The sequence below is a fragment of the Podarcis liolepis genome, assembly GCF_965112155.1.
Source record: "Podarcis liolepis genome assembly, chromosome: 4".
NCBI lineage: Eukaryota > Metazoa > Chordata > Lepidosauria > Squamata > Lacertidae > Podarcis > Podarcis liolepis.
In genome coordinates, this window is record NC_139558.1 from 81,378,945 (window position 1) to 81,405,489 (window position 26,545).

Consider the following 26,545-nt stretch of genomic DNA (forward strand, 5'->3'; position numbering starts at 1 on the left):
ATTCTCATTCCCATACATACTGAATGAATTTGTCTGCAGTCCCTCGTCTCCCCCATATCAATCTGCCCATCCTACTCCCATCACATTAAATGGGATGAGAATAGGAAGCTGCCTTATATTGAGTCAGAAGACTACTAATTCTCCTAAAACCAGCATTCATTCTAACTCACAGGTGCTCTTCGGGGTCTCAGCAAAGTTCTTCCCCAGTGCCTGCTGCTGAAATAATTTAATCAGAGATGCCAGGGGACCGTCTGCACACAAAGCACCTTGAACTATACCCCTCCCCAATCCATAAACCCCAGTCTTAACCCTGAACTTGCTTATCTAGCCACATAGAAGCCTCAAGCAGTGGCTTCTCAGGCTGCGAGGGAGCATCTAATAAGTTGCACAGTCCCTAAACCACAGCATAAAAGCCATCAAATGTGTGAGACATTTCACAAGCCCCCTGGACTCTTCCCAGAACTGGAGCACCTCATAGGTGAGATTTATATGTGCGATATCGAGGCTGTGCTCCCATCTGGTCTATTTAGAAAGAAAGGCAAGGAGCTGTTTTCTGAGAAATATGTTCTCATTTCTCGTCGTGGTTATTGCTTCATTTTTCAGAAGGAGAAAAGCTGGAGCTGGGATTGGAGGCGGCCACAAAGGGATTCGGGGCTGAAACCTGCTTTCTGGCTTCCCTTCCTGCAATTGCTAATAAGCTCGCAAATTTCCTGTCTGCCTCGCCGCTCATTACATTAGAGGTAGTCTCAGGGAGGATGTATATAAAAGCACCATGTTGTGCTTTGGAGCAGTCAGTTACTCCAGAGTCCCTGGACGATGATTATTATGCACATACACAGAATAATCACATTGTTCTTCTTTATATTAAAAATTACTATAGCACATTTCAGTGTCTGGAGTGCTTCACAGACATTTTGGCAAACCTTACCGCAGCTCCGTGAGGTAGCAAGAGCAGTGTTATTTACTGCTGGTGTGGGCTGGCGTTGTGATGGATTGGCTTTCCTACTTACTGAGGTTCTGGCTGAGGTGAAATTTGAATTCAGGACTTTCAGGAAAAATCAACAGCTAAATGGTCCTGCGGTATAAGCAGAAGACCCCAGGTTCAAATTCTTGCTATTTGCAATAAGGAAGGTGGTGGGGAAAGGACTCTTCCTGATGCTGCCAGAGTAGAGATTATTGGGATAGATGGGCAGTTACTTTGACCTGCTTCTTGATTCAGAGCTCATAGTCTTCCAGCCAGGCTAGAGAATGTTAGTTATGAAGTTATGTGTGTTTGTATGTCTTTTTATATGTTTGTATTGTGTTTTAAAAAACTTTGTAAAATCAATAAAAATTTATATTAAAAAAAAGAGAGAGAATGTTAGTTCTACTCAAAGCAGACCTGTTGAAAAGAATGGATTTGTCTAACTTAGGTCTATTAATCTCATTGGGCCTACTATTAGTAGAATTTAGATGGTGTGATGGCTGAAGTGTAGGTGGGTTCCCATGAGGGAAGACACCGTGAAAACAGCAAGAACCTTTATTGAACTAACCGAACTAGACAGTAGGGGCAAAGCAACTGCTTATATATATTCCTGAAGGCCTCGGCCACTCCCAACATGATTGGCTGTCTAAACTTCCAAGCTGCAAATCATGACTCAGAGATTAAGGTCCAATGGCAAAGGCCCAAATCCTGAAATGTTCTATGATTGGATATCATGTCTCGAATCAGAACAGAGGAGCTCAGATTCCTTAGTCCAGACTCAAGTTCAGGCAAACACAGACCGCTGAATACATAACAATGGCCGCCTCCCACCCGCCCTGGGTCCCACGCCCAGGGAGTTCCTGGCTCTCACAGACAATAATACCCAACTACTCAGTTCATCCTTCCCCTCAAATAACTCACTGCCACCAGAGAGGGGGTTAATTATTCCCATAAGGCTGACCTTAGTCCATCGACCTCCAAGATCCCTGGTGTCCTTTGGAATCCAGAGGTACAGACAGAGAAAAATCTCTGGACTGTACATTGCAGCCCTGATTCATATTTAAGGGTCTGTGCATGGTGTGGGATGCTGTATAAATGTGAACTTCCTCCCATACCTTACATCTGTTCTCTGTGGTTACTGAGCAAAGGCCACCATAGCTAAACTGAGTGGAGGAAAGCTGCTGTAAATCTCTGACTTCCACTCATTTCACCAGGATTTTCTCGGGAACTGAGATCAGTGGAAGGCCCTTATAATTTATTTCATCTCTTCCGATCTAGCCAGGCCATTCCCAGGATTTCCCCTTATCTAAGTGCAGCCCAGACTTCCGCTGTAATCTAAGGTTCAAGATAAACTCGCCTTTGAGGGATATGCTAAGATCTTGCAGCCCTTGTGTATCCAGTTTTCCTCATCTCTTCTCCTGACAACAGAAAGCTTTCTGCTCTGCTTGTGAGCAGAAAAGCACTAGGAAGACTCAGAAGTCAATGCTACCGGCTTCAGTGGGAGCAAACAGATAAAAAGCTTTGCCAAGAAGCCCAATGGTGCTGTCATCCTTGGCTCCCAAACTGAAGGATTCACCATTGCTGAGAAATGTCTGTTTATTTGGCCATTATATATAACCAAATTCTTCCCACATTTACTGCAGAACAAACTGACATCAAATAGGGTGGAAGGTCACCGGCTACCTAAATAGCAGCTGCCTGTTTTGAGATGGGATACAGTTTACAAGCTCTAAAAGAGCGTGGGGAGCATATAGCAACAAAATCCCCAATAAAAAACTTCAGATTGTAACCTATTAAATTCATCTCTCTCTCTCTCTCTCTCTCTCTCTCTCTCTCTCCTTCCCTCCTTTTCCCTTCATTGTTCCTACGGTGAATCGAAACCATTTTGGGGCAATACATTTCTTAGTGATCTAATTCTATAATTCTATTATTCTACTGACCCTTATTGTCATGCAAGGGGGGGGGGGGAAATCATTCAGCCTGTCAGCGATTTCATACACTGCACTTGCCGTGACTCATGGCTTTGCGTAAGTGATGCATCTGTAAAAAGCTTTGATAAACAGTAGATCTGTGGTAAACATTTATCTCACAGAAAGACTTGTCCGTGTGACGGCTCCTTATAAGGACTTCCCTCACCCTCACCCCTCCAGCCGCCCCAAGAGGAAAAACAGGGGGGAAAGGCACTTCCACACAAAGACACAGACAGTTTAAAGAGATTTCTGTACGCTGTTTCCCGAAATTGCAGGCCCTGATCTAACACTAGTCATGTATAATTAGTCATATTTCAACAGCCAGTGGCTCCAGATGCAGCCAGCTGGGTCTCTGGAAAATGTAGGTGCATATCTAGATGACCATCTGCATTTACATCAGCTGCAGCCTGCTTTTTTTTCATGTGGATCTCCCTTAATGGGAAGAAGCAGACTTCAGCAGCCCATGGCCATTCTCACAGCTAAGTTGTCCAAATGCCTGGGAGTTGTTCTCCTGCTATTTGCACCATGTCTGCATGCTTTAAGGGCAAATGTGCTGGCGCAGTGGAGCCAGGAACCCAGGAGACCGAAGCTCCAGTGTTGCTTTCGCAGCAGGAAAAAGAACACCATCTGCTGGACGGATATTTTCCAGAGTTGTGAGCCTGGAGGGTTGGAGGAAATGCAGGAAGGCCAGAGATGATTGGAAGATGCTGGTTTCCATTTTAAATGACCAGCAACCCATTGTTACGCCTTTTGAATTCCATGGATAAACAAAGGATACCAGGGGACTTCCAAACGAATGGGCTGTATATAACATGAGCAAGAATCGTGCTTGCAAAAGTTTGGAAGGCTAATGGCAAGCCTAATATGGTGGAATTGACTAAGGAATTTGTGGGAGGCAATCATTAAACTGACAATGACATTAAGGAAACGGGGGGGGGGGGGTTATCAAGGAAGACTGAATGATGGAGGCCAGAGCTTTGTAATATATAAGAAAAGGACTTGGCCAAAGTAGTGGCAAGCTTTTTATTTTCCGTTGAACACCTTGATCAACCTCTCTCTCTCTCTCTCTCTCTCTCTCTCTCTCTGTGTGTGTGTGTGTGTGTGTGTGTTTCTTAATGGACCACATTTCTGTCTTATTGCTTGCTTTTGTGGCAGGCATACTTTGAATCTAATTCAAAGTACTATGGTAACTACAATATTCTGGTGGTTTTGAAAGGAGGAGCGGGAGACCAATTGAGCTGCAGCAAATTCTAGTGCTTGCATGATTGTCCAAAGCCTGATCCAAATTTCAAGAATGGCAACGGAAGTGAAAGTCATTCTCCCTGTATCCTGTTCGCACCCCCCCCCCATCATCATAATTAAAGAGCTGGAAATGTTGTACTCTCGTCTGCCTCCAAGTTTAATTCTGTTCTGCTCTGCTCTGCTCCAAAGGAATCAATAAAGGTATAACTTTACGCCCAAGGTGACAGATTTATAGTACTGTATTCCACCCCACTTTCTTCATAGCTGAAATTATGTAATGTGTTTTGCCTGTCCACAACCATAAAGGCTACCCCGCTGTGCGAGTATTTACTGGAGAAGCATAAAACTGGCTTAATGTTCGTTTTTATGACTTTCTGCTTTAAAGATAAATCTTTCCGGACTTATTCTTCCATGATTGGTGAAATGATTGCTGTTTCATTTTTGACTGGAAGAAACTTTACCCCTCTTTTTTGTTGTTGCTTCTGAAATACAAAGGCTCTTTTTCACACATTGAGAGAAATGTCATGATGTAACATCAAACCATGTGACATTCTTGGTTTATTGAAAAACAAAATATCTCCAAACTAATGTCTATAGCGCTTTTGATGTATGAAGTGCTTCACAAATCTCACAATAATGATTCCCATGCCCACTTCTGTTGGGAGTTTGAGCGCAACTCAACTTGCAGAAGATGACTTTATCATAGGTTAAGACAGCTAGAGTGAGGGACCTCCAGATTCTCCATACCTTTGACCTCTTAAGCTGACCCCTCTATCTCTTTGATGTTTAGACTGATCCTCTTGGGTTGGGTTGCATCCAGTTTACACCCTCCCTCCTCTTCCTGCTCCCACTTCACTCTCAGACCTCAAGATGAGAGGTCCCTATGAAACTATCCTTTGAGAACAAAGCAGCAAACATGGCTGCCTGTCAGGCGTGGAGAGTCCGCCCCTCTCTTTGGTAACTTCACAGGTAAGAATTAACAAGGAGTTGATAGATTTATAAACCTTTTATTACAGCATCATGTCGCAAGCACATATACATAGCTCTCCGCAAGGAGGCCAGTTGGCTACTCTAAACCTTCCTTCTGACTTCCGCAGCATATTGCACACCAGTGGGAAGTTCCTACCTCCCTCTGACTCCTTTGCTCTCTGGTACATTCGGACCTCCGAGTCCGTGGTGAGGGGGGGTCCCTCACACTCTCAGGAGACGTCTCAACTAGCTACCCCCTCCCTTCTGCTTCCCTTGTCATTATCCCGAAACTGGGTAACTCCTCCCTAAGCTGCTTGGCTTCTGTCTCTCTCTCTGCTTCTGAACACGCTGTGGACAAGTGGGGCGACTCTTTCCCCTCCAGCTCTCCATCGGAGAGAAGCTGGTCTGCCATAGAATGCATTCCCCAGTCCACGTCTTCAGACCATTCCCTGACACTGCCTTCTTCTTCTGTAGATTAGGTACGGTAGTTAAATTAGCACGATAAACTTTTCTATCCAAGTTATGTACTTCCAACAATAAATTTTCTTTTCTTAATCTATGAGCATTTCTGCGCAACGGGGAAAGTGTGCTGTCTAACCAGATTCACAAGGCGTACTATTAGGTAAGTGGGTACACTTTTTCAATATTCACCATTAGGGCTCTGGATTTATTCCCTCCCATGGAAACCTTTGATCCTGAAACCTAAGGACTCCCTCACTCTCTTAATCTCATGAAAAGCCTTCATCTGCAAGCTGCGTGGCACCCAAATAGTGGATCTCCAGGGATTCATCCAGACCTTCACTTGCCTGCTTTGCCTCTTCCTCCTCTTCCTCCAGCTCTGAAGCTTCCCCTGCCTCTGATTCTTGCCTCCTGGCTGGTACCGGTCCCCACAGACTACTGCCCCCCTCTCCCGAGTCAGACTCCAGCCCTCCTTCCCCCAGTGCACTCTCGTCAGCATCCTGCCAGTCCCTGATACCTGCCTGAAATCCTGGACAGCTGCTGCCAGTCAGTGTAGACAATACTGAATCAGATAGATCAATGGTCCCATTCAGTATAAAGCATCAAATAAATTGCTCTACCTCTGAGCTATGGCCCTTCTATTTGTGGTGCCCCAAGAGGAGCTCACCTGATACTTACATTAATATCTCCAGATATTGCTGGACTACAGTTCCCATCATCCCTGGACATTGGCTGTGCTGGCTCAGGCTTATGGGTGTCAGAGTCTAATAACTTATAGAGGGCCACAAGTTCTCCATTCCTTGATGTAGACTTAAAGGACCAATTACATTTCTGTTGTTTAGTCATTTAGTCATGTCCAACTCTTCGTGACCCCCTGGACCAGAGCACGCCAGGCACTCCTGTCTTCCACTGCCTCCCGCAGTTTGGTCAAACTCATGCTGGTAGCTTCGAGAACACTATCCAACCATCTCGCCCTCTGTCATCCCCTTCTCCTTGTGCCCTCCATCTTTTCCAACATCAGGGTCTTTTCCAGGGAGTCTTCTCTTCTCATGAGGTGGCCAAAGTAATGGCACCTCAGCTCCAGGATCTGTCCTTCCAGTGAGCACTCAGGGTTGATTTCCTTCAGAATGGATAGGTTTGATCTTCTTGCAGTCCATGGGACTCTCAAGAGTCTCCTCCAGACCATAATTCAAAAGCATCAATTCTTCGGCGATCAGCCTTCTTTATGGTCCAGCTTTCACTTCCATACATCACTACTGGGAAAACCATAGCTTTTACTATACAGCCCTTTGTTGGCAAGGTGACGTCTCTACTTTTTAAGATGCTGTCTAGGTTTGTCATTGCTTTTCTCCCAAGAAGCAGGCGTCTTTTAATTTTGTGGCTGCTGTCACCATCTGCAGTGATCATGCAGAGCCCAAGAAAGTAAAATCTCTCACTGCCTCCATTTCTTCCCCTTCTATTTGCCAGGAAGTGATGGGACCAGTGGCCATAATCTTCGTTTGTTTGGTTTTTTATGTTGAGCATTACTGTTGTACAATCCTGTGTTTCTCCAAGACAGTTTCATATTGCAATTTTCCATCTTCAACTTGAAGGATTAAAGTTGTTTTGCTTATTGTTTACTGTGAAGATTGGGGTTTATTTTAAGATGCTTCTGTATGCCTTATCACATGCACTGCTTTACTGAAAGTGAAATTGTTGCTTAAACCTAACTTCACAGCTTCAGTAAATTGCTCCCTTAAATGTACACGGCTTTCATAGTGTTTCAGTATTAAACTACACTCAGGAATCTCTGCATCTTGAAGTGCTAACCTTTATTATCATCTTAGTTTACAAAAGAAATGGACCCAGGTGGCAGTGATAATCTATAAATAGTTATCCTGAAAGTCTAGAGCGGAAAATGGAATATATTCTTTTATTTAGAGAGTAGAATATATATTTTGATGTAAGATTATTTCTAAAACCCTTTGGACACAAAGCCTGTATATAAAGCACACTCCTTAGAGCTCACAGCAAGGTAAGTGGTCTTTGAAAGACAAAAGGCAATAAATAAAGAAGACTTTATTTGAATGTACAGAGAGTTCTGTTCAAACCTAATTGCATTCAGTGTTCCTTGTTCTTTACGGTGCATTTTATTTCAGATATATTTTTAGCATGAGATGAAAGGTTTCGTGAGGATTGAAACCACAAATAATTTTTTTGACTGCGTGCACATATATTTTTCAATTTCACGCTGCAGCCTAGAACTGGATGCCTTCAACTGTTTGTCTTGCTTGTAACTAGAAGCTGAGGGAGGGGGTGGGAATATTTATTTAGAATAGGGCGGTCCAACTTTTCACACCAAGTGGGCCACAATAGTACTTTGACACAGAACCTGCAGGCCACACACTGCTTTGTTGTACATTGGCGGGGGGTGTATTAAGGCAAAAATTTGACGCCCCTCCCTGCATTCAGCTCTCACTGGTGGCTCCTAGAAGCTGTCAACATGAAACAGTAGCCGCACCCTGGGAAGCAACTTTGACTGGCCTACTAAACCAGGTGAGGGTAGCTGATGGGTCTCAAATCTTCAGTGAGTTAGGGTACGGTTACCAGATGTCCCTGTTTCCTGGGGACAGTCCCCAGATTTACAAATCTGTCCCCAGACAAAATCCGTCCCCAGAATGTCCCTGGATTTCACTTAATGTCCCCAGATTTATATTTTAAGTGTTGTAGATTTATTAGGAGGGAATGAACGTTGCGTGATTGGTTCAATGGCACAAGAGACATCATATGGGGACTTCCGGCGAGGCAAAATGGCAGGCGCCACAGCAACGAGCAGCTCCTGAAGCCAGCCAGAGCCAACTGCGCTACCAGGCTGGCTCCTGGCTTCTGAGAGTGCCACTGCCGCCGCCACTGCCAAAAGGGAACCTGAGACGCCCAGCACGTCAACTGGGGGAACCGCTGACACACACACACCACGACCCAATTCGAGCTGGGAGCAAGAGCACCCGGTCACCTGGCCGACTGCCCAGCGGTGCTCTGGGGCCAGGACAACCCCTGAGCTAACACAGGGAAAAGGAGGTGTTGTGTATTGAGTCAAAGGATTTTATATCTGTATTATTATTTTCTGTATTTGCATTAGGGTAAAGTAACTGCCTTTTGGTTCCAGAGGGTACAGCTACTATTGGTTCATTTAAGCTGCTGTATTTGGATCCTCTGTCTTATTGGTTCCCTCCAAAAGGCAGGACTGTGATTGCCTGATATTGTTCCCTCCAAAATGTATCTTTTCTTGCTAGTTCCCTGTCCCTATAAATGTAGCTTTCCTCTCCCCAGTCTTTAGTCTTGTTGCTTTAATAAAGAAGTGTTACTAGAGAACTGTCTCCAGCATGTTATATCAAGAGAGCTGAAATCACAAAACCCCACGTCACAACAGGAGGAGAGGAGAAGGAGAAGGAAGAGAGAGAAAGAGGAAGGAGAAAAAGGAGGGGAGCCCCGACTTTGCCACGCCGCTGCTGCTGCTGAGGAGTGGTAGGAGAGCACTTGGAGGGCAAGGACACGGGGACAAGCCCAGGCCCAATCCGAGCCTACTCCACGGCAACTAGTGCTCCAAGAGAGCAGACTGGGGCCCAGAGGCAGGCCACATGACAGAGGAGACCACAGAGGGGAAGATATTACTTCTTTAAAAAAAACCGAAAACTTTTTTTCTCTCTTTTCAAAAAAAAAAGTGTCCCCAGATTCTTTGAAAAAAATCTGGTAACCTTAAGTTAGGGACTTCCCTGCATGTGAAGACAGGCTCTGGCAGATGGAGCAGATGAGACCAATAGTGAGTCCAATGGTCAAGAAGGCGGTTTCTGCATGTGCTGCAGAGGAAAGTGAGCGGCAGATGGGGCTTGCCAACCTGGGAAGTGAGCCCATCTAGCAGAAGGAAAACTCTGATCCTAAATCTCCGCTGCCTTGCAGGACACCTTCGGGAGGAGAAAAAGCTAAGGAGGAAGACTTACACAAATCCTGCGTGGAATCCCTAAGACTTGTTTTGCCTTGTATGCCTCCTTCCGGCAACTCCTGCAGCCAAGCTGGTGCCAAATGTATTGCTCTGTTTCCCTTTCGACCGCATCAGCGAGGCAGGGGAGGAGGTGTCTTGTCGCCAATCCAGGACCTCCATACATACTGCCCAGGCTTGAGCCCGGGGGAGGTCACTTGGGTGCTGCAAATGCACCAGTTTGACTTCACCCCCCCCCCGAGACGCACTCCATTGTCTCTCGAGACAGACAGATGCCAAGAGCAACTCTACAATGTGCTATGGACACAATAATGGGGCATTAGGGTGGATTTATTCTGCTCTGTTGCTCATTCTGTGATGCTCCCCCAGTGCTACCACATCACTGCTGTCCAGAGAGCCTATAGCACATCAAAAGTGGGACAAAATTAACCAGTATGTTTCTGGCATGAGAAGTAGGGGGATTTCAGTGGGAAGTTAAAGGATCTGCATGGATTGCAAATGAAGCAGTATGGCTGTCCCAAAACATTTGCAGGCACAAACGCAGGATCACGTGTGATGCTCTCCAGCAGCATCATGAACACAAATTGTTATGTACTAAGTTGAATAGGATCCAAACTGCAGCAGTCTGATTGGTCCTAGAACAATAGGATCCAAATTGCAGCAGTCTGATTGGTCCTAGAACAATAGGATTCAGAATGCAGCAGTCTGATTGGTCCAAGAACAATGCAGCAGTATGATTGGTTGGCAGGAACCACCCAATCATGCTCCAGATATAAGTGAATCCACAACCTGATTGGCTTACAGTAGAATTCCAGAATTAACCAATCATGTGCAGCCCATTGTGTAAATAATGTATATAAAGCAGATACTTTGAGGGGACTTTCATTCATTCCTCCTCACCACTATGAGCTGAATAAAGAGCATGAAATCACTTTGTGACTCTGAGTATATTTCACAAATCATCATGATCGCACGATGGAAGGGATGACTGGAGGGGCCCTGAGACTAGCAGCTAAATGCTAGCCTGGCAATGGGATGGCATCTTCCACCATACCTGAATGCAGCAGGGTCGCTTAGGGGCTGCAAGTCAGGTTGTGTGGTACTCCCAATTCGGTTTGCTTCAGGCTTTTCACTTTGCCTGACATCCTGAAAGCACAATAAAAAAGAAGTCTGTAGAGGACTGAATTCCACCCAAGAAAAGTGACAGTCTGAAAGCACCTCTAAAAGGACTAATTATCGCATTTTTCGCTCTATAACACGCACCCAACCATAACATGCACATAGTTTTTAGAGGAGTTTTTAGGCATTCCCTCCATAACACGCACAGACATTTCCCCTTACTTTTTAGGAGGAAAAAAGTGAGTGTTATGGTGCAAAAAATACGGTATGCAATCCTGAAGAGCTGCAAACTCAGCTCTGCTCGCTTTGGGCTCTGTCTCCAGCCACCATCAGCTGAAGGCCTCCATTGCCTTTTCCTACAAATCAAAAATCTCCATTCCTGTTCTATGGGATCTTGAATTGCGTCTTCTGGTTTGTCCACTGGGGACACCCCCCCCCCCGGTTGCCCCCAAATAAGCAATCATTGTTTTCACTCTAAGGTTTCGGATGAAATGATGTCTGATTTTTATAAGCCTGTAGGAGTCATAAAGGACTTTCATCTGCCTTGAACAAAAAAACAACAACCAACCCTCATTTTTCTGGAGGTGCTGTTGGCACATTCAGTTGCCGCACAAACAAGGTCATAAAGACAGAAACAATTTGTGGGCTTCATTGGAAAGGGGACTGGTTTCTGTTAATGGAGAGTGGTTTGACAAGTGGTTTGAAAAGAACAGTTCCAGCTTGTTGGAACAAACTCCCACTAGACAGCAAGTTCAGCTAGAATGCGAAAGGGGAATGGTGCGGTTTCCACTTACTAATGCTAATGGAAGTTCCTTCAACACATCTGATGAGAACTGCAGCCTTCGTACAAGCCATCGCCCTCCAGGGTCAACTTCTAGACTTGAAATTCAGACCTTATATCATATGGCCAATAATCAGGGGCTCAACATCGCAGAAAGACGTTTTATGAGTGCCTTAGTGATAAATGTTAGGGGGTTGGCAAAACACAGAGGTTGGGTTTTCTGAATCCACCAAAAATTCTAGGCCAGCTATCTGAAGAATTCCCTGAAGCCCACACAGATTTCCCCAGATTCATGGTTGCGCTGCATCATGGATACCATGAGCATTATATCATCTCTCTCCTTTTACAAACCCTGAATCCCTTTGAAAGAAGATGGGGTACAAATATGAAAGGTAAGTAAAATAACAGACAGAAGAGATTTCTCATCATCAATAAATAATGCAGTTTTCTTAATGCTACTGCCGTTCTCTCTCTCTCTTTTTAGATCACTACAGATATTACTCACTTATGAGGAGGCTATAGCGCAGTAGTATTTTATTTATTTATTTAGGCTAAACTTTTCTTTATTCGCATACCATGGTTACCGCTGTGTCATCCTGAGCTGCTACCTCCAGAAGAGTATTACATACTTTCGCGAGGCTGAATCACATTGTCTGTACAGTCATCTCCAGGAGTATTGTTCTCCAAGGGCAACGAATATGGAAATAGATTCAGACGCACCATTTAAAGGTATCTGGCATAACCCTTGCATAAGCAAAACAGCAACGCACATGAATCTCACACAGGTGTAAGTCAGCTTGGAGATGTTAACCTGGAGGTTTGAAGAGCAGCACGGAGGTGTTTTGTAAATGGGTTTTCAAATAGGCCTGCAACATGCTTCCAAGTCCAGAGAATTAGGGCTTCAAAGAACAGCTGCATCTGACATCACTATAGCATCAGGCCTCTGAGAAGTGTGGGGGGCAGCCCGTTTGTTAAAATTGGCTCCGCAGGGATAGAGAGATAAAAATCCGACCCACCAGCCAGAAATGTTTCCTCACCTCAGTGTAGAGGGTGGGTGGAATTAGCCCCCCATACAACTTTTTTGAGAATAGAACCAGGTAGAAACTTGGTTATTAGAATTTTATTTTATTTTATTGCAGAGGGCTAAACAGATGCAATGGTATGATACTCATACATGGCTAGGGTTTTCTGAAAAGAAAGTTAACAATTTATTTTTTTAACAATGGAACACTGGCTACCACATTGGGTTAGTAGAATCTGTCACTATGACAACCGCCACTCAGACTCTCTGCAGGATTTATAGCTGAGTCCTCCGCACATTGCCTTGGAAGCAAGTTCCAGTTGGCTTCAATATAATATACTAAGGATTGCAGCCTTTATCTGGAAGAATGGCAGATGAAGGTGATTGACTATATGGAACTGGCGGAAATGACTGGCAGAATCCGAGACCAGGGAGAAGAGTTGGTGGAAGAAGATTGGAAGAAATTTAAAGACTATTTACAGAAATATTGTAAAATTAATGAATGTTAGAATGATATTGGATAGAAACTAAGTGGTTTTTAGCTGCAATACTATAAGGGAATATGAAAAATGGATTACTAATAGGTAAAGATTTAATGTTACAATATTTTAAGATTAAAGATTAGGATAAATAAAGAGGGGAAGGATTTGCTGAACCAACAAACTGAATTGGAATACAAAAAAGGGAGGCGTGAGGAGGTCCGGGAAACAAGCTAATGAAAAATAAGTAATGGAAAGACTGAGTTGTTTTTAATTATTTTTATTTTGAATTTTTATTTTTTCTACCTTTATTTTGTAATATTTTGAAAATTTTAATAAATTTCTTATAAAAAAAGGATTGCAGCCTTTGAAGAAAAAAAATCATTCATATGTAGCCACTCTGTGCATGGTGTGTGCTTCAATTATGCAGTCCAAATTGTGTTCATGCAGTGTTAATTCCAGATGGGGTTGATTGATGATGATGATGGAAGGTAGGTTCTTTGGCAAGGTGTTCTCTTCAGAACTCCTTCCTTGAGAGAATCCACCTCCTTGTTGCTTTTCACCATAGCCCATTCACATGCCTTTTCCTCCTGGGCCCAGTCAGCACCATGGCCCAGGAAGGATGGAAAGGCCAGCGGATGTTCCTCCTTGCTCCTGTCACTGCTTGCATGCTTGGGGACAGTGGGCAGCAATAGTGGCAAAGACAAAGAAAGCCAAGGGTTTCTGGAGGGTGGTCAGCAGTAGGCCCCTGCTAAAATGTAGGCCTGGATGGGTGCCTGATGATGCTGACATGACCATTCAGCTGGATAGCTTAGTTGGTTGGAGAATCGTGCTGATAATGACTAGGTTGCAGGTTCGATCCCTGTATGGGGATATTCCTGCCTTGCAGGGGGTTGGACTAGATGATCCTCAGGGTTCCTTCCAGCTGTACAATTCTACGATTCTACAACCAGCACTGATTGGCCAGCATCCTAATGTGGTTGGCATGCCAGACTGAAGTTTCAACCTCCTCCTGGATTTCTTGGGGGGGGGGTGTTCCTCAATTGTAACCAGAGGCAGGCATGATCTCAATTTTCATGAGAAAACAAATGCTTTGCATGCACTGTGTCATGTGATCGATTATGCAGGGTGGGGCTTATCTGCCCCCTCCCCAATATTTTATTCAAGTTGGCACCCCTGCTGAGGACTGTAATTTGTTACAGGCACTGGGAAACGTAGCTCCGTGCAGTCTTTTAGCAAGTCTCAGCACCCTTAACAAACTACAGTTCCTAGTATTCTTTCAGGGGAAGTCATTGGCAAAGCGGTATAAGATTGCTTTTAAGTCCATGGTGTGGATGTGGCCATAATTTCAGAAAACTGAAGGTGGTTTGAAGGAATGGGTCTTTCTTGCAGAGTGAACATTTCCCACACATTTTGTCTCTAGTGAGCAGATACAGTGGTACCTCTGGTTGCGAACGGGATCCGTTCCGGAGGCTTGTTCGCAACATGAAAAGAGCGCAACCCACAGCGGCGCGTCTGCGCACGCACAGGTTTCGACTCACTGCTTCCGTGCATGCGCGTGACATCATTTTGCGCTTCTGCGCAGGTGTGAGTGTTGAATGGTTTCTCTAAATGTAAAGGTTCATCATTGTTCCACCCGATGTGTATGTCTTTAAGGGGCCAGAGCAAGGGCCAGAGCAAGATAACGAGACCCAGTCTTGCAGCAGTGAAACATAGCAGGTGCTGCTGAGTTATATTGATTAAGCTGTGTCAGCAATTGGATATAGTATATAAGGAGCAGCACCTAGCTCTCCCATTTTCCTGGGGGATGGGTTGGTGGTTGGGTCATGGTTGTTGATGTATTTAGTGTAAATGGAGTTTCTGTTTTTGTTATTAAAACCTTGTTTAAGTTATTTTTGAGTCCCTTTTTAATGCATGGTCTCCCCAGCAAGCTCTCTGCAGTGCTACCATACTGCAAAAAGCCAACAGCAAGTGGCGAAACCCGGAAGTAACCCCTTCCAGTACTTCCGGGTCACTGTGGGACGTAACCTGAAAGAACATAACATGAAGCAGACGTAACATGAGGTATGACTGTAGATTGGAGGTTCCTATACCATCATGACTACTCACAAACTGCATCTGACCAGAGGCAAGACCAGGATGAAAGCAATACCCACACATGCTGCAGAAAGAATATCCTCTCTCTTTAACCATTTCCAGCTTTCCCATCTGCCACTTTGCTTATGCTTCCCAAAGCAATCACACACCCATCTCTCCTGAATACAGAGTTCATTTCTAAATTGGAATGAACCATACGGAAAGTGCAGTTGAGTGTGTTAAACCAGGGCAATGGGGTTGCTTGAGTGTAAGGCAGACATCCCATTAACTTCCCTTCCAAAGGGAGAATAACACGTCTGTCTTTCACGCTACCATAATAAATGCAATTTCAGCGACTCGTGGGAGGAGGAGAAACCCTTCCTTTCTCTTCATGCAGCATAACCCATGATTACGGCTGCAATTGCATCCCACCCCTATGTTTATACTTCTCAGATTGCTTCTAAATACTTTATGGATTTTAAAGTAGAAAAGGTTAGAAAGGACAGAAGACACTTTACATGCAAATCTGTGTAACTGCTCAGACAGGGGTTTGTTTGTTTTTCCCTTTAGGGAAAATAAGCTTAGGCGGATGCAGTGTTGAATGGAGGAGTGCAATATTCTCCCTGCTGGCTGTTTTCCTCTCCCTTCAAAGCTTTCATGGGGACATAGGAAGCTGCCTTATACTGAATTAGTGTTAGGATTCTTGCTCCGTGTTTGCAGTCATGAGATTGTTGTCTATCACACGACAGTGTATGTTTTCATTCCACATGGTGGGAAGTGACAGAGACAGGATGTTTTGGTGTTACTGTGTTCCGTGATGTGGGACTACAGTGGTGCCTCGCAAGACGAACGCCTCGCAAAACGAAAAACTCGCAAGACGAAAGAGTTTTCCGTTTTTGAGTTGTTCCGCAAGACGAATTTCCCTATGGGCTTGCTTTGCAAGAAGAAAGCCCATAGGGAAATCTCCGGGGACCTCTTTTAAAATGCTGGTGGTCGGGAGCAAATACTTTCGCCCACCGCCGGCCTTCAGAAGAGGTCCTGGACCTCTTCTGAAGGCCGGCGGGGGGCAAAAGTCTTTGCTCCCCCCCACCTGCCTTCCCGGGACAGAGGAGACTTCTCCGCTGTCCCGGGCGATCTTAAAATGCTGGCGGCAGCAAAGCACTCCTGTCCCCGGAGCTTGCGGGGCGGGAGGTGGGGAGAAGGGCCTTTCTTCCCACCGCCAGCCTTCAGAACATCCTTCTGAAGGCTGGCGGTGGGAAGAAAAGCCCTTGTCCCCCCCCCAGCCTTCAGAAGAGGTTGGGGGACAGACTGTCCCCGGACCTGGTCTGAAGGCGGTTTCCATAGGAACACATTGATTGATTTTCAATGCATTCCTATGGGAAACCGTGCTTCGCAAGACGAAAAACTCGCAAGAAGAAAAAACTTGCGGAACGAATTAATTTCGTCTTGTGAGGCACCACTGTATTGTCCTTTGTTCTTTCTCTCTTTGCTGTCTGATGAGAAAGAGGAAGGAGCTAAGTCAGAATACTTCGAGTGTATTATATGTAAATAAAAGTAGATTAGCCAAAATGCTGTGCTACTGAGTTCTGTTACGCAAACTGCAAATACTCTGCAGGTTCCTAAGTGTGCTGATGCCTCTTGGTATCAGTCGCTGTGATGTTCGGGCTGGAGAAAGCCTTGGAAGCTCCCGACCGACAGACCAGGAGGGAGAGAACATGCCAGTTGGGCATGTGTCTCTACCAGGGTCCTACACACAAGTAGGATGATCCTAACAGGTAGGACTATTGGTCCATCTAATTCAGTCATTGGCAGAAGCTTTTAGACAGGGGTCTGTCTCCCAGCCCTACCCAGAAAAGGCAAGGATTGAACCTGGAACTTTCTGCATGGGCAGCAGCTGCTCTACTACTGAGCTATGGCCCTTTGCACTAGCAGGGATAGGGACTCCAGCTCCCATAATGTGGGAGATTAGCAGGCAAACATAACAAATGCATATTCTTGCTAGTTAGCATGAGGAGGGGCTAAGTCCATAGAGTTGTACTGAAGACAGGCCAGTACTCAGACCATAGAAATACAATTGGTAGAGAGGGCTCTGTGTGATGTCATTTCCCCTCCTCTCATGGAGATTAAGGAGCATATAGTACTTCTTGTTCCTCTCTCTCTCTTCAGGCACGGTTTTGCTGTAAATATAAGCATTTTGCCTGCATAGTCTTTACTGTTACCATTGCTGTGAGCCAATGCATGATTATAAAGTAAGTAAATCTTATTTTTGAACTTACTTTACAAGTTGTTGCCTGGTTCTTTGTTAAGCGGGGTAAGAAAGGGAAAGCCGGCTTACTTCATCGCTGGACTTGCTCAAAACAAAGTTTTACGGCCTAATTCCTATGCTTTGAATTTTGCAGCCATGGATGGGATTTAGAAACTCTGTTTAACCCACACATGCAGTGCCAGGAGGGGTAAATTGCCATCAATATGCCCTCTCCTATCCATTAAAACCCTTCCCACACATAAGACCTGGCCAGGGTGGTCAATAAAGGTCAGGGATAATGGGAGTTGTAGTCCCAAAGCATCTGCAACCCTGTACTGCTGTGGAACCAGCCACACTGCCCTAAATCTGCCTCTGGCTTCTCTCTTGATTTGACTTCCACACAGCTATTAAAAGGCAGGGGAAAGTCTGATAATGGCAAGCCAACCATCATTATTCTTTTATGTTGAAAATATAATGGGCTGGAGATAAGCTAGGGCACGGAACTCTTGTTTCAAAATAAAAGGCTACTCTATTGGACCATTGGGCTTGCATTTAAGAGAGTTAATCCTGTTGGAATCAGAACAAAAAGCTAGGCTGAGAGAGATTACACTGCTTACACCTAATGAGGCTATTGTAGTATGATATTCGTTGTTTACGTATTACATTTATTTCCGAGCTTTGTTCTAAAGCTCTGTTCAAAAGCTCCCAGCAAGGGACTTGATGCAGCATCTTCCATGAAGCCACATGTACTGCTGTGAAATCAAAGTAGGAATATTAAGATGACTTATGATGCAAATCCTTTGGATGACTCCTCAGAATTCCTATGAGTTTAATGGGATTTACAATCCCAAATGCTTCTAGAGTCTGCAATCTCAATATAGTTAGGGCCTATGTTATAAAGGATGGATAATTCTGTGGAAGATGTTGTTGATGAATTGCAGTGACTTTGCACAATCCACAAATAGAAATCGGGTAAATCTCAATTACTGTGAGAATACTCCAGTATTAGCAATAGTATGAATCAGGTATACAAAATGCAGTCAAGACTGAGCGGCAAACTCTGAAGGCCAAAGAGATGAGTACCTGCTTACAATGTGCATCATAGGTCAGTGATTCATTGTGCATGCTTACTATGAAGTCCCCCTGGGCTTAGTCTCAAGCAGGTATGCCTAGGGATAGTAGCTTAAGCCTGGCATCTAGAGAGTTGCTTTGGGCATGCCCAGCTGGATTTCTGCCATGTGTTCCCCTTTGAACAGCAGGCGCTTTCAGTCATCTTGCGAACCAGTGTTGAAAGGACTTTTCAAAAGCAGTTTACCACACAGTATTAGGTAAGGTAAAGGTAAAGCACCCCTGGACAGTTAAGTCCAGTCAAAGGTGACTATGGGGTTGTGGCGCTCATCTCGCTTTCAAGCTGAGGGAGCCGGTGTTTGTCCACAGACAGCTTTCCGGGTCATGTGGTCAGCATGACTAAACCGCTTCTGGTGCAACGGACACCATGACAGAAACCAGAGCACATGGAAACACCGTTTACCTTCCTGCTGCAGTGGTACCTATTTATCTACTTGCACTGGTATGTTTTCAAACTGTGAGGTTGACAGGAGCTGGGACAGAGCAACGGGAGCTCACCCTACCACATGGATTCGAACCGCTGACCTTCTGATCAGCAAGCCCAAGAGGCTCAGTGGTTTAGACCACAGCACCACCCACTCCCCTAGATTCTAATACATAGACGGTACTAGAGACTGCTATTCAAGAATTTAAAGTACCTTCATTTGGCTAGTGGAATTAGTTACATAGTTCTATGGAGCTTGGCATATACCTGGCCTAATTTCAATATGCTAATATAACAAGGGTTCCTGGAAAATGAAGGGGTCCACACATAAAAAAGTAATATTTAATTATTTTATTTAAATAGTTTTATTTTGCAATTGTATAACTCAGATCCTCGCAGCATTTTACAAAATCAGTTGTAATTCTTTCCCCGTGTTTACATACAGAATGAAACACCAGTCTGTAAGTTCTTTTTTTTTAAGGGGGGGGGATTTAAATCTGTATTTGAATAGGCTCAAAGAGAGATGAGCCACCATCTGGTAAAATGGAAATACTCTCATTTAAGCCAAGTTCAGACTAACAAAGTTCGACAAACGTGAAATCCAAATACTTTCAACTTTGCTTGCCCTAAGTTTAAAGATCAGGTCACTATCAAATAGAGGGATATGCATATTGGCACTGTCTCTTTCACAGTTTCATTCTGTTGTAATCCAGCACTCAGTTGTGGGGTTGGAGAGTCAATACAAAAGTAATGCAAGGAAGCTGCATACTTGCAAATGCACGAACAAACAGCATCAGTACAAAAATAAATTATTCTTATAAATGTATGCTTTATAAAACAGTCTGTTCAGCAGGGGCTGACGTCAAGGTTGGTGCTCACTTGACTTTGTACGATAAAGCCTGTTTGAAACGTCGCTTGAGATCTTGCATGTTAGGTGATTTGGGTCGAGAAATGAGGGACGACCGCCTTTTGTCTCCGCTGCCACAGCTGTGCAACTTACTCACTTCTTTACAAAGATACTGAAATACATCACATACACCTTGGCAGCTATCACTGGTGGAGATTTCTAGAAACACACTGCCCAGTTCATTGGCCAGCTGCAGGCCATCGCTGGCCGCCACCTGTCTGGAGTGTGCCAAGTCGCCTTTGTTGCCTACGATGACAACAGGGACTTTAGAGTCTGGACGGATCTTCCGGATGTGTTGATAAAGGGGACGGATGGACTGGTAACTACGGTAGTCTGTAATGGAATAGACTAAGACAACACCGTCTGCCCACTTCAGGCACCTGGAGAGCGAATCCAACATCTGTGCAACATCTTCTTGCACCTGGAAAGAAAAAGAGCACATAGACTTAAATAAATGAGATACAAGTGGGAAACCTTTTCAACAGCACCTATATCAAATGCCTTTCCAAATAAGAAGAGGTTTGCTTCAAGACTGGCTGGTTGCTTTGGAAAGAGAAATCTGTTGCTGGCACAGCTGTTCCCAACTTGATGTCCACCAGATGTTTTGGACTACAAATACCATCATCCTCAGCCAGCGTGGTCAATGGTCAAGGCGGATGGGAACTGTAGTCCAAAGTGTCTGGAGGGCACTCCCCAAAGTGTGGGGGAGGCTGTCTTAGCCAATAGCGAGTTCACAAGCTCACAAAGGTTGCATGACAGTGGCACATGTTAACTGTGCCATGTGTGCTTCTCACATGTGGAATGGCTGTGTGCAACAGCTTTAGAGACTCATCAGATACCAGCCTGACCATTGATGCTTTTGCATCTGACTCTAGAAGGGATTGCCAAAGGCAATGTGTAGGTCTTCATCTGTGGTGGCTTTTGACCCCCAACCAGCAAGATGTACGACTCTACTGTGTAATGAAACAAAGAGCTTCGAAGAACTTTTAGTTTCTGCATGAAACGTAGCAAAAGTCACACCACTTTCTAAACAGCCTACGAGAGCATTATTTCTAAGACTGCAATACAGTGGTACCTTGGGTTACATACGCTTCAGGTTACAGACTCCGCTAACCCAGAAATAGTGCTTCAGGTTAAGAGCTTTGCTTCTGGATGAGAACAGAAATCATGCTCCGGGGGCGTGGCAGCAGCAGGAGGCCCCATTAGCTAAAGTGGTGCTTCAGGTTAAGAATAGTTTCAGGGTAAGTACAGACCTCCAGAACGAATTAAGTACTTAACCCGAGGTACCACTGTAATAGGAAGCTGCCTTATGCAGTCAGACTATTGGTGAATCTAGCTTAGTACTGTCTACACTGACTGGCAGCAGTACCGGGAGATGCCAGGAATTGAACCTGGGATCTTCTGTGTGCAAAGGAGATTCTCTACAACTGTTGAAAAATGCTGGCTTGAATTAAGCCCTCTTGAAAATACAGTGGGTCTTCTGAAATGCCTACAAGTTACTTGCTGACTGTGGACACAGACAATTGCCGAGCAATTCCACATTCTATGCAGCAAATCTTTTCCATTTATTTCCTCCAACCCTTTAACCATTGGACTTCAGTCACAGAACATCATTTGCATTAATGTGCAGATTGCATCAATGAACGTGAAAGATCGCAGCCTAATCCTATGAGTGGGAAATTTCTCAGCAACATTCATATCTACTGATGGAATGAATCAAACCTCAAAAGGCCGACAGAATGGACATATTTAGGATTGTTTCCGTACCTCAATACATCCTGGGGTGTCTTGGATTTGCAAGAAAATCTGGTCACCTTCAACGTGAACGAGCCTTGAATAGAGATTGCCTGGAGAAAGAAAAAGGGAAGCTCATTTAAAAACTGTTGCACTTTATTTGGAGGTAGGAGGTATATTATAAAGAAGCAGGGGAACTGATGCTAAACACATTCTTTCTCCATGGGGGTGCAATGTAAATAAAAGGAACCGGTGTGGTCAGAGAATTGGGGAGGCTTAGCCAGGCACCTCACTGAGTGACCAAGAGGCATTCACATTTTCTCAGCCTAATTTACCTTTTTATGTTGCTGCGAAGATAAAAACTAACACACACTTTTTCCTGGGCTCTTTGGAGGAAGGGTGTGACTCTGTTCATTTGTTAGTGTTTATTTATTATAGCTCTCGCCCTCCAATGAGCTCAAGGTGCTTCATTCCTCTTCCCCATTTTATCCTCACAAGAACCCTGTGAGGGAGGCTAGGCTGACAAATAGTGATTTGCCTAAGGTCATCCAGGAAGCTTCATGGCAGAGTTGAAATCAGAAACTGGATCTCTCCAGTTCTAGTCTTGGACTCAGTCTAACCGCACTAGACCTAGGGTCTGCAAAATTATAAGGTTATATTAAAAAAACACACACCCCACAACACTGCTTCTTCCCTGTCCTCTCGTCCCTGTTAGGCAAGCACAGGAGAAGGGCTGGATGGTGTTATGGGAAGCGTAAACAGATCCATTTCCCAGACTTCCCTGGGAAAACAAGGCTATATGTGCATGATCCCCACAAGCACCAGACCCAGATTCACAGAGAGATTCTATGAAAGAAAGAAGCTCACCTGTGTTGGGTTCATAGTCTCCAATGAACCTCCTGGTTAGGTACCGTACAATCATAGCTGGAAAGAAATGAGAGTTGTTGCGTTACTAGCGGTGACAGGTGGCAAAGGAAGACGCATCAAACGACACACATCCCTTTGATAAAAATAGCATTTGCAAAAAAAGGTGGGGGCTGCGATGATGTCCTGCTACAAGCAAACACAGACACACAAAGCTTTTAGCAAAATGAGTGTGGTCTCCTTAGCTACGATGCCTGCTTGCCAGTGTAGACATCTCCCGCCTATAACGCAACAGGCGTGTAGAGTCTGCTTCGAAAGCAGCTCTCTTCCCTGAATATGTTCGCAGCTTCTTTGTGTCAGGAGAAGATCTGCACGTACATGCCTCTGTGGCTTTAGGAGAGCATTCCCCCAGAAGCCATTCATTCCCTCGTTCATTCATTCTGGGAGACAAAAGGGCTGAAACGTGGATGACTTTGGGAACGGAGGTGGCTGCCTTGCAACAAGCCAGGAAAATTATCCTTCCTGCTTACCGGGGGGGGGGGTGCTGTTCTCCCCAGGTGTCATCCCTGAGGGGGTGACAAAATGGCACACCACGGGGGGGGGGGCACTTACCACAGGGCCTGGCCAGCAGCATACCCAAGCTATGCGTCTCTCCTGGGAGTGATGTGCCCTGCGCTGCCCAAAACAGCAGTGTGGGGCTTGTGCCCGCCAGGCAAACTCCATGGGCAGCTCGCCACGCCACCCCCCTGGGTGGATTGCCACGGCACCTCCGTGGGTGGCTTGCCCTGCCCCCACGCCCCTGCAGTAGCCTGCACAAGGGCAGCCAGTGCAGATGTTGCGAACTGCAACTTCCATCAGCACGGCTAATGGTCAGGGATGAAGGGGGCTGTAGCTCACAAAATCTGGAGGGCATCGGGTTGCGGGGTGGGGAGAGAGAGAGAGAGACTGAGTTAGTCCACCAGCATCTGGCAGCTGCCTTATAGGCACATCAAACCAAGGATGCATCTAGCTCCAGAGTGGCCACACTGACCAGGAATTGAGATTCCTGCATTGCAGGGGGGTCGACTCCATGACTCTTGGGGTCCCTTCCCCCTCTACAATTCTGTGATTACAAGGGTTGGGCAAACGGGACCTTTCGCATTCAAAACACGCGCCCGCCCGCTTCGGTTCCATCCCGCTTTGCAGCGGCCCCTCCGCGGATACGGCGGTGACCTTGGCGCTTACCGCTTTTCCCCACGCTCCCCGTTCCCAGCACAGCCAGCTTCACGTCCTTGACCAGGTAGTCGGAGGGACACTCCTGGATCGGAGCTAAAAGGTAGTTGTGAGTCATGATGGACAGCCGCATGGGGATAGGCTCTCCTTCCTCCTGCGCCCGGCGAGGCGAAGACGAATCCGGAGGGGCGCAGCTAGCGGCGGTGAGGCGACCTTTCCAGAGCGCAGCTGGAAGCGAGGCGAGGAAGGACAGCAAGCCAGGCTCCCGGCTCCAGCCTCTGCTCCGGATCGCAGCCGCCGAGCCTTTAAAGCGCGCCGGGCGGCGGGCGGGCGGGAGCTGTCTCCGCCCCTTCCTTCCATCTATGGGCCGGGGAAGGGCCGGCGCTGCGTGCGTATGAGGGCCGGGAGATGTGTGCGCACCGCGCCGAGCGCCGCCCAGCGCAGACCGGGGGAGATGCCCGCGGATCCAAGGCAGGTTCCAATGGCGCTCCAAGGTTTTCGGCGGCAGCGAAACGAGGGAGCTTTGTGTCGGGGCGCGCTTTATTGGAGAGCCGCGGCTGGATCCTGGCTTGCGGCTTGGATGGGCGTGAATGAATGGGAGCCCCCCCCCCCGCTCCGCACGCGCCGGGAGTGAATAAAATGTGGAGAGATGGGGTTTCCAGTATTTTATTGAAGGGGATCTTGGTCTCTAGGCGTCTGCTCCTATGGCACGCACAGACTGCCAAAAGGCAGAGGGTGACCCAGTAAGGCAAAGCCAACAAAAAAGGTAAAGGAAACGCATCTCCAAAAAAGGAGGATAGAAGGTGATGCAGGTTTGTGCAACATTTGCGTTAGCTGATGTACATAGAATTTAGAAATCATGGCTGCAGTTTAACAAGAAATACAATACATTTCACACTGCAGTTTCACTTCGCTCAGGTGTGCTGTACACCTGCTCAGTTTTAGTCCAGGTCGGTGCTGACTATTGGTGGCCTCTGTTGTCTAATCTGAGGGTCCTTCATCTTTTAACCAGACTGGACAGCCCCTCAAATATAGGACTTCCCTCTGTAAAGCAAGATGCTGGTCACTATGATAAAATATGGTGCTTCTTTTTATCCCACTCATTTCTACACTTTATTTTTAAATCGATGAATACAAGAGCTTGAATTGGTTTTGAAAATTGGTTAAGAAATACAAGTGTAGTGCAGTCGTGTGCACTAGCTCTCATGTGGCTTTGCAAGTTTACTAAGTCTCACTACATCCAATGGATTCAGCTCACCTGGGGCTGCCTCCACCTATGACCTGTTTTGTGTGGAATTGCTATGCTTTGTTCACTTACATTTTATGGGGCATCACGACATCATCAAAGAAGTCTTCAAGCTCCTCCAGACGACACTTTTATTGGGCATGTGTCCTGATTTGTTCCCGTGGAACTCACCTGGAGGTTACACCATGTCTGGTCTTTACTGAACATTTGGTCTGATTTGCTTGTTGGGCAGGGGGATCTAAGACAATGGGGATTCATCCTGGATTCACCTTGATTTGCTTGTTCAGTGGTTATACATATTTAGAATCACAGAATCTTAGAAGTGCAGAGTTTGAAGGAACCACGATGGGTTATCTAGTCCAACCCCCGTTTTGCTCACCATGGGGCCCAGTCCCGCAACCCTGAGATTATGAGTTTCATGCTGTACCGACTGAGCTATGCTCACCCCATGCTTCTTAAGAGCATTTCCTTAGCATGACCCCTCCATCTTTTATCAGATGTTGTTCCCCCCTCCCATTGTATGGCTATCATGTATCAGGTATGCTTAGGATGATGTACCTGTACACCTCAATACATCTTCATTATTATCCTTCCAGTCATGCCATTTTTAGAAACCTATCTTTTGTGCTTCTTTGCCAATATAAAAATTATTTTAGAAAAGTGCACGTAATTAAATACAGTTGGATTTACATCGCAGGCTGTGTTCCCTGTTCATTGCGCACTCACTGTGTTTCCAGTTCTTTGTTTTTAAATCCCTGTTATACATATGTGCCCTGTGCTTTGTTACAAAAGCCTATTGTTTTGATGCGTTGTTTCTCAAACTGGTTTCACACCAATCGGAGTCCTTAAGCTGCTCCTAATTCATCTCGAGCCATACGTGAACACCTTTGCAAAAGGTGAAGAGAAGAAACGCCAAGGTTCACCTGCATCGGAATAACTGGACAGCTTCCTTTGCTCCAGCTGCAACAAAATATGTCTTTCCTGTAGTGTGCTGTAACTCACCAATGGTTTGTCTCCACCCATGAAGGAACACTCTTCCATTGTCTCCCGAGACAGACGGATGCCAACCATGCTACCAGTGCCCACTGGTGTGAATACAAACAGAAATGAATGAAGCTGTGCTGACATGAACAGCTAGGGAGGGAAGGAGCTGTGAAACACACTGGAAAAACAATTTCACTGCACTCGTAAGGGAGCCATGTGAACACACCCTAAGTAATTCTGCAGGCTGCCCCTCTGTGTACAGCTGTCATGGGAAGCAATGTTACCTGCAACATGTGTGAAGTGCGGCTGTCACAAACACACATCATGTTTGTGTTTGATGTATTACAGTATTTTAATATTTTTTTGGAAGCTGCCCAGAGTGGCTGGAGAAGCCCAGCCAGATGGGCGGGGTATAAATAATAAATTATTATTATTATTATTATTATCATCATCATCATCTGGAAACCATGATCCAATCAGGGCATCTGGCAACAGAAGCCTGCTTATGGGAGCTACTTTTGTATGGAAATTAAAATTGCAGCAATTCTGTTTTCATGCCAGCGAAACTATTCTCTCAGAAGAATAGCTGCAGACCACACGCGAGAGCAGTTTTCAAGCGCAAAGCAGCCATGAGCACATAAGTGCAGAAGAAGAAAAAGAGTTTGGATTTGATATCCCGCTTTATTACTACCCTAAGGAGTCTCGAAGCGGCTAACAATCTCCTTTCCCTTCCTTCCCCACAACA

The 26,545-nt window shown here is 45.5% G+C and overlaps 1 protein-coding gene across 1 annotated transcript; it reads right to left on the bottom strand.

Moving 5' to 3' along the window:
- Positions 1-19,202: 19,202 nt before the first annotated feature.
- Positions 19,203-23,844, bottom strand: RASL11A (RAS like family 11 member A). Its single transcript, XM_083500410.1, has 4 exons — positions 23,583-23,844; positions 22,362-22,418; positions 21,528-21,607; positions 19,203-20,181 (listed from the first exon to the last, which is right to left on the bottom strand). The coding sequence occupies exons 1-4, from the start codon at positions 23,701-23,703 to the stop codon at positions 19,729-19,731; spliced, it is 711 nt and encodes a 236-aa protein (XP_083356536.1). The 5' UTR covers positions 23,704-23,844; the 3' UTR covers positions 19,203-19,728.
- Positions 23,845-26,545: the final 2,701 nt, after the last annotated feature.

Excerpts from the sequence above, each read along its gene's own strand:
- RASL11A (XM_083500410.1), bottom strand. The coding sequence starts at position 23,703 with ATGCGGCTGTCCATCATGACTCACAACTACCTTTTAGCTCCGATCCAG. Across the intron at positions 21,608-22,361 it reads AGACTATGAACCCAACACAG|GCAATCTCTATTCAAGGCTC; the intron begins GTGAGCTTCTTT and ends TTCTTTCTCCAG. Across the intron at positions 20,182-21,527 it reads ACACCCCAGGATGTATTGAG|GTGCAAGAAGATGTTGCACA; the intron begins GTACGGAAACAA and ends TTTTCTTTCCAG.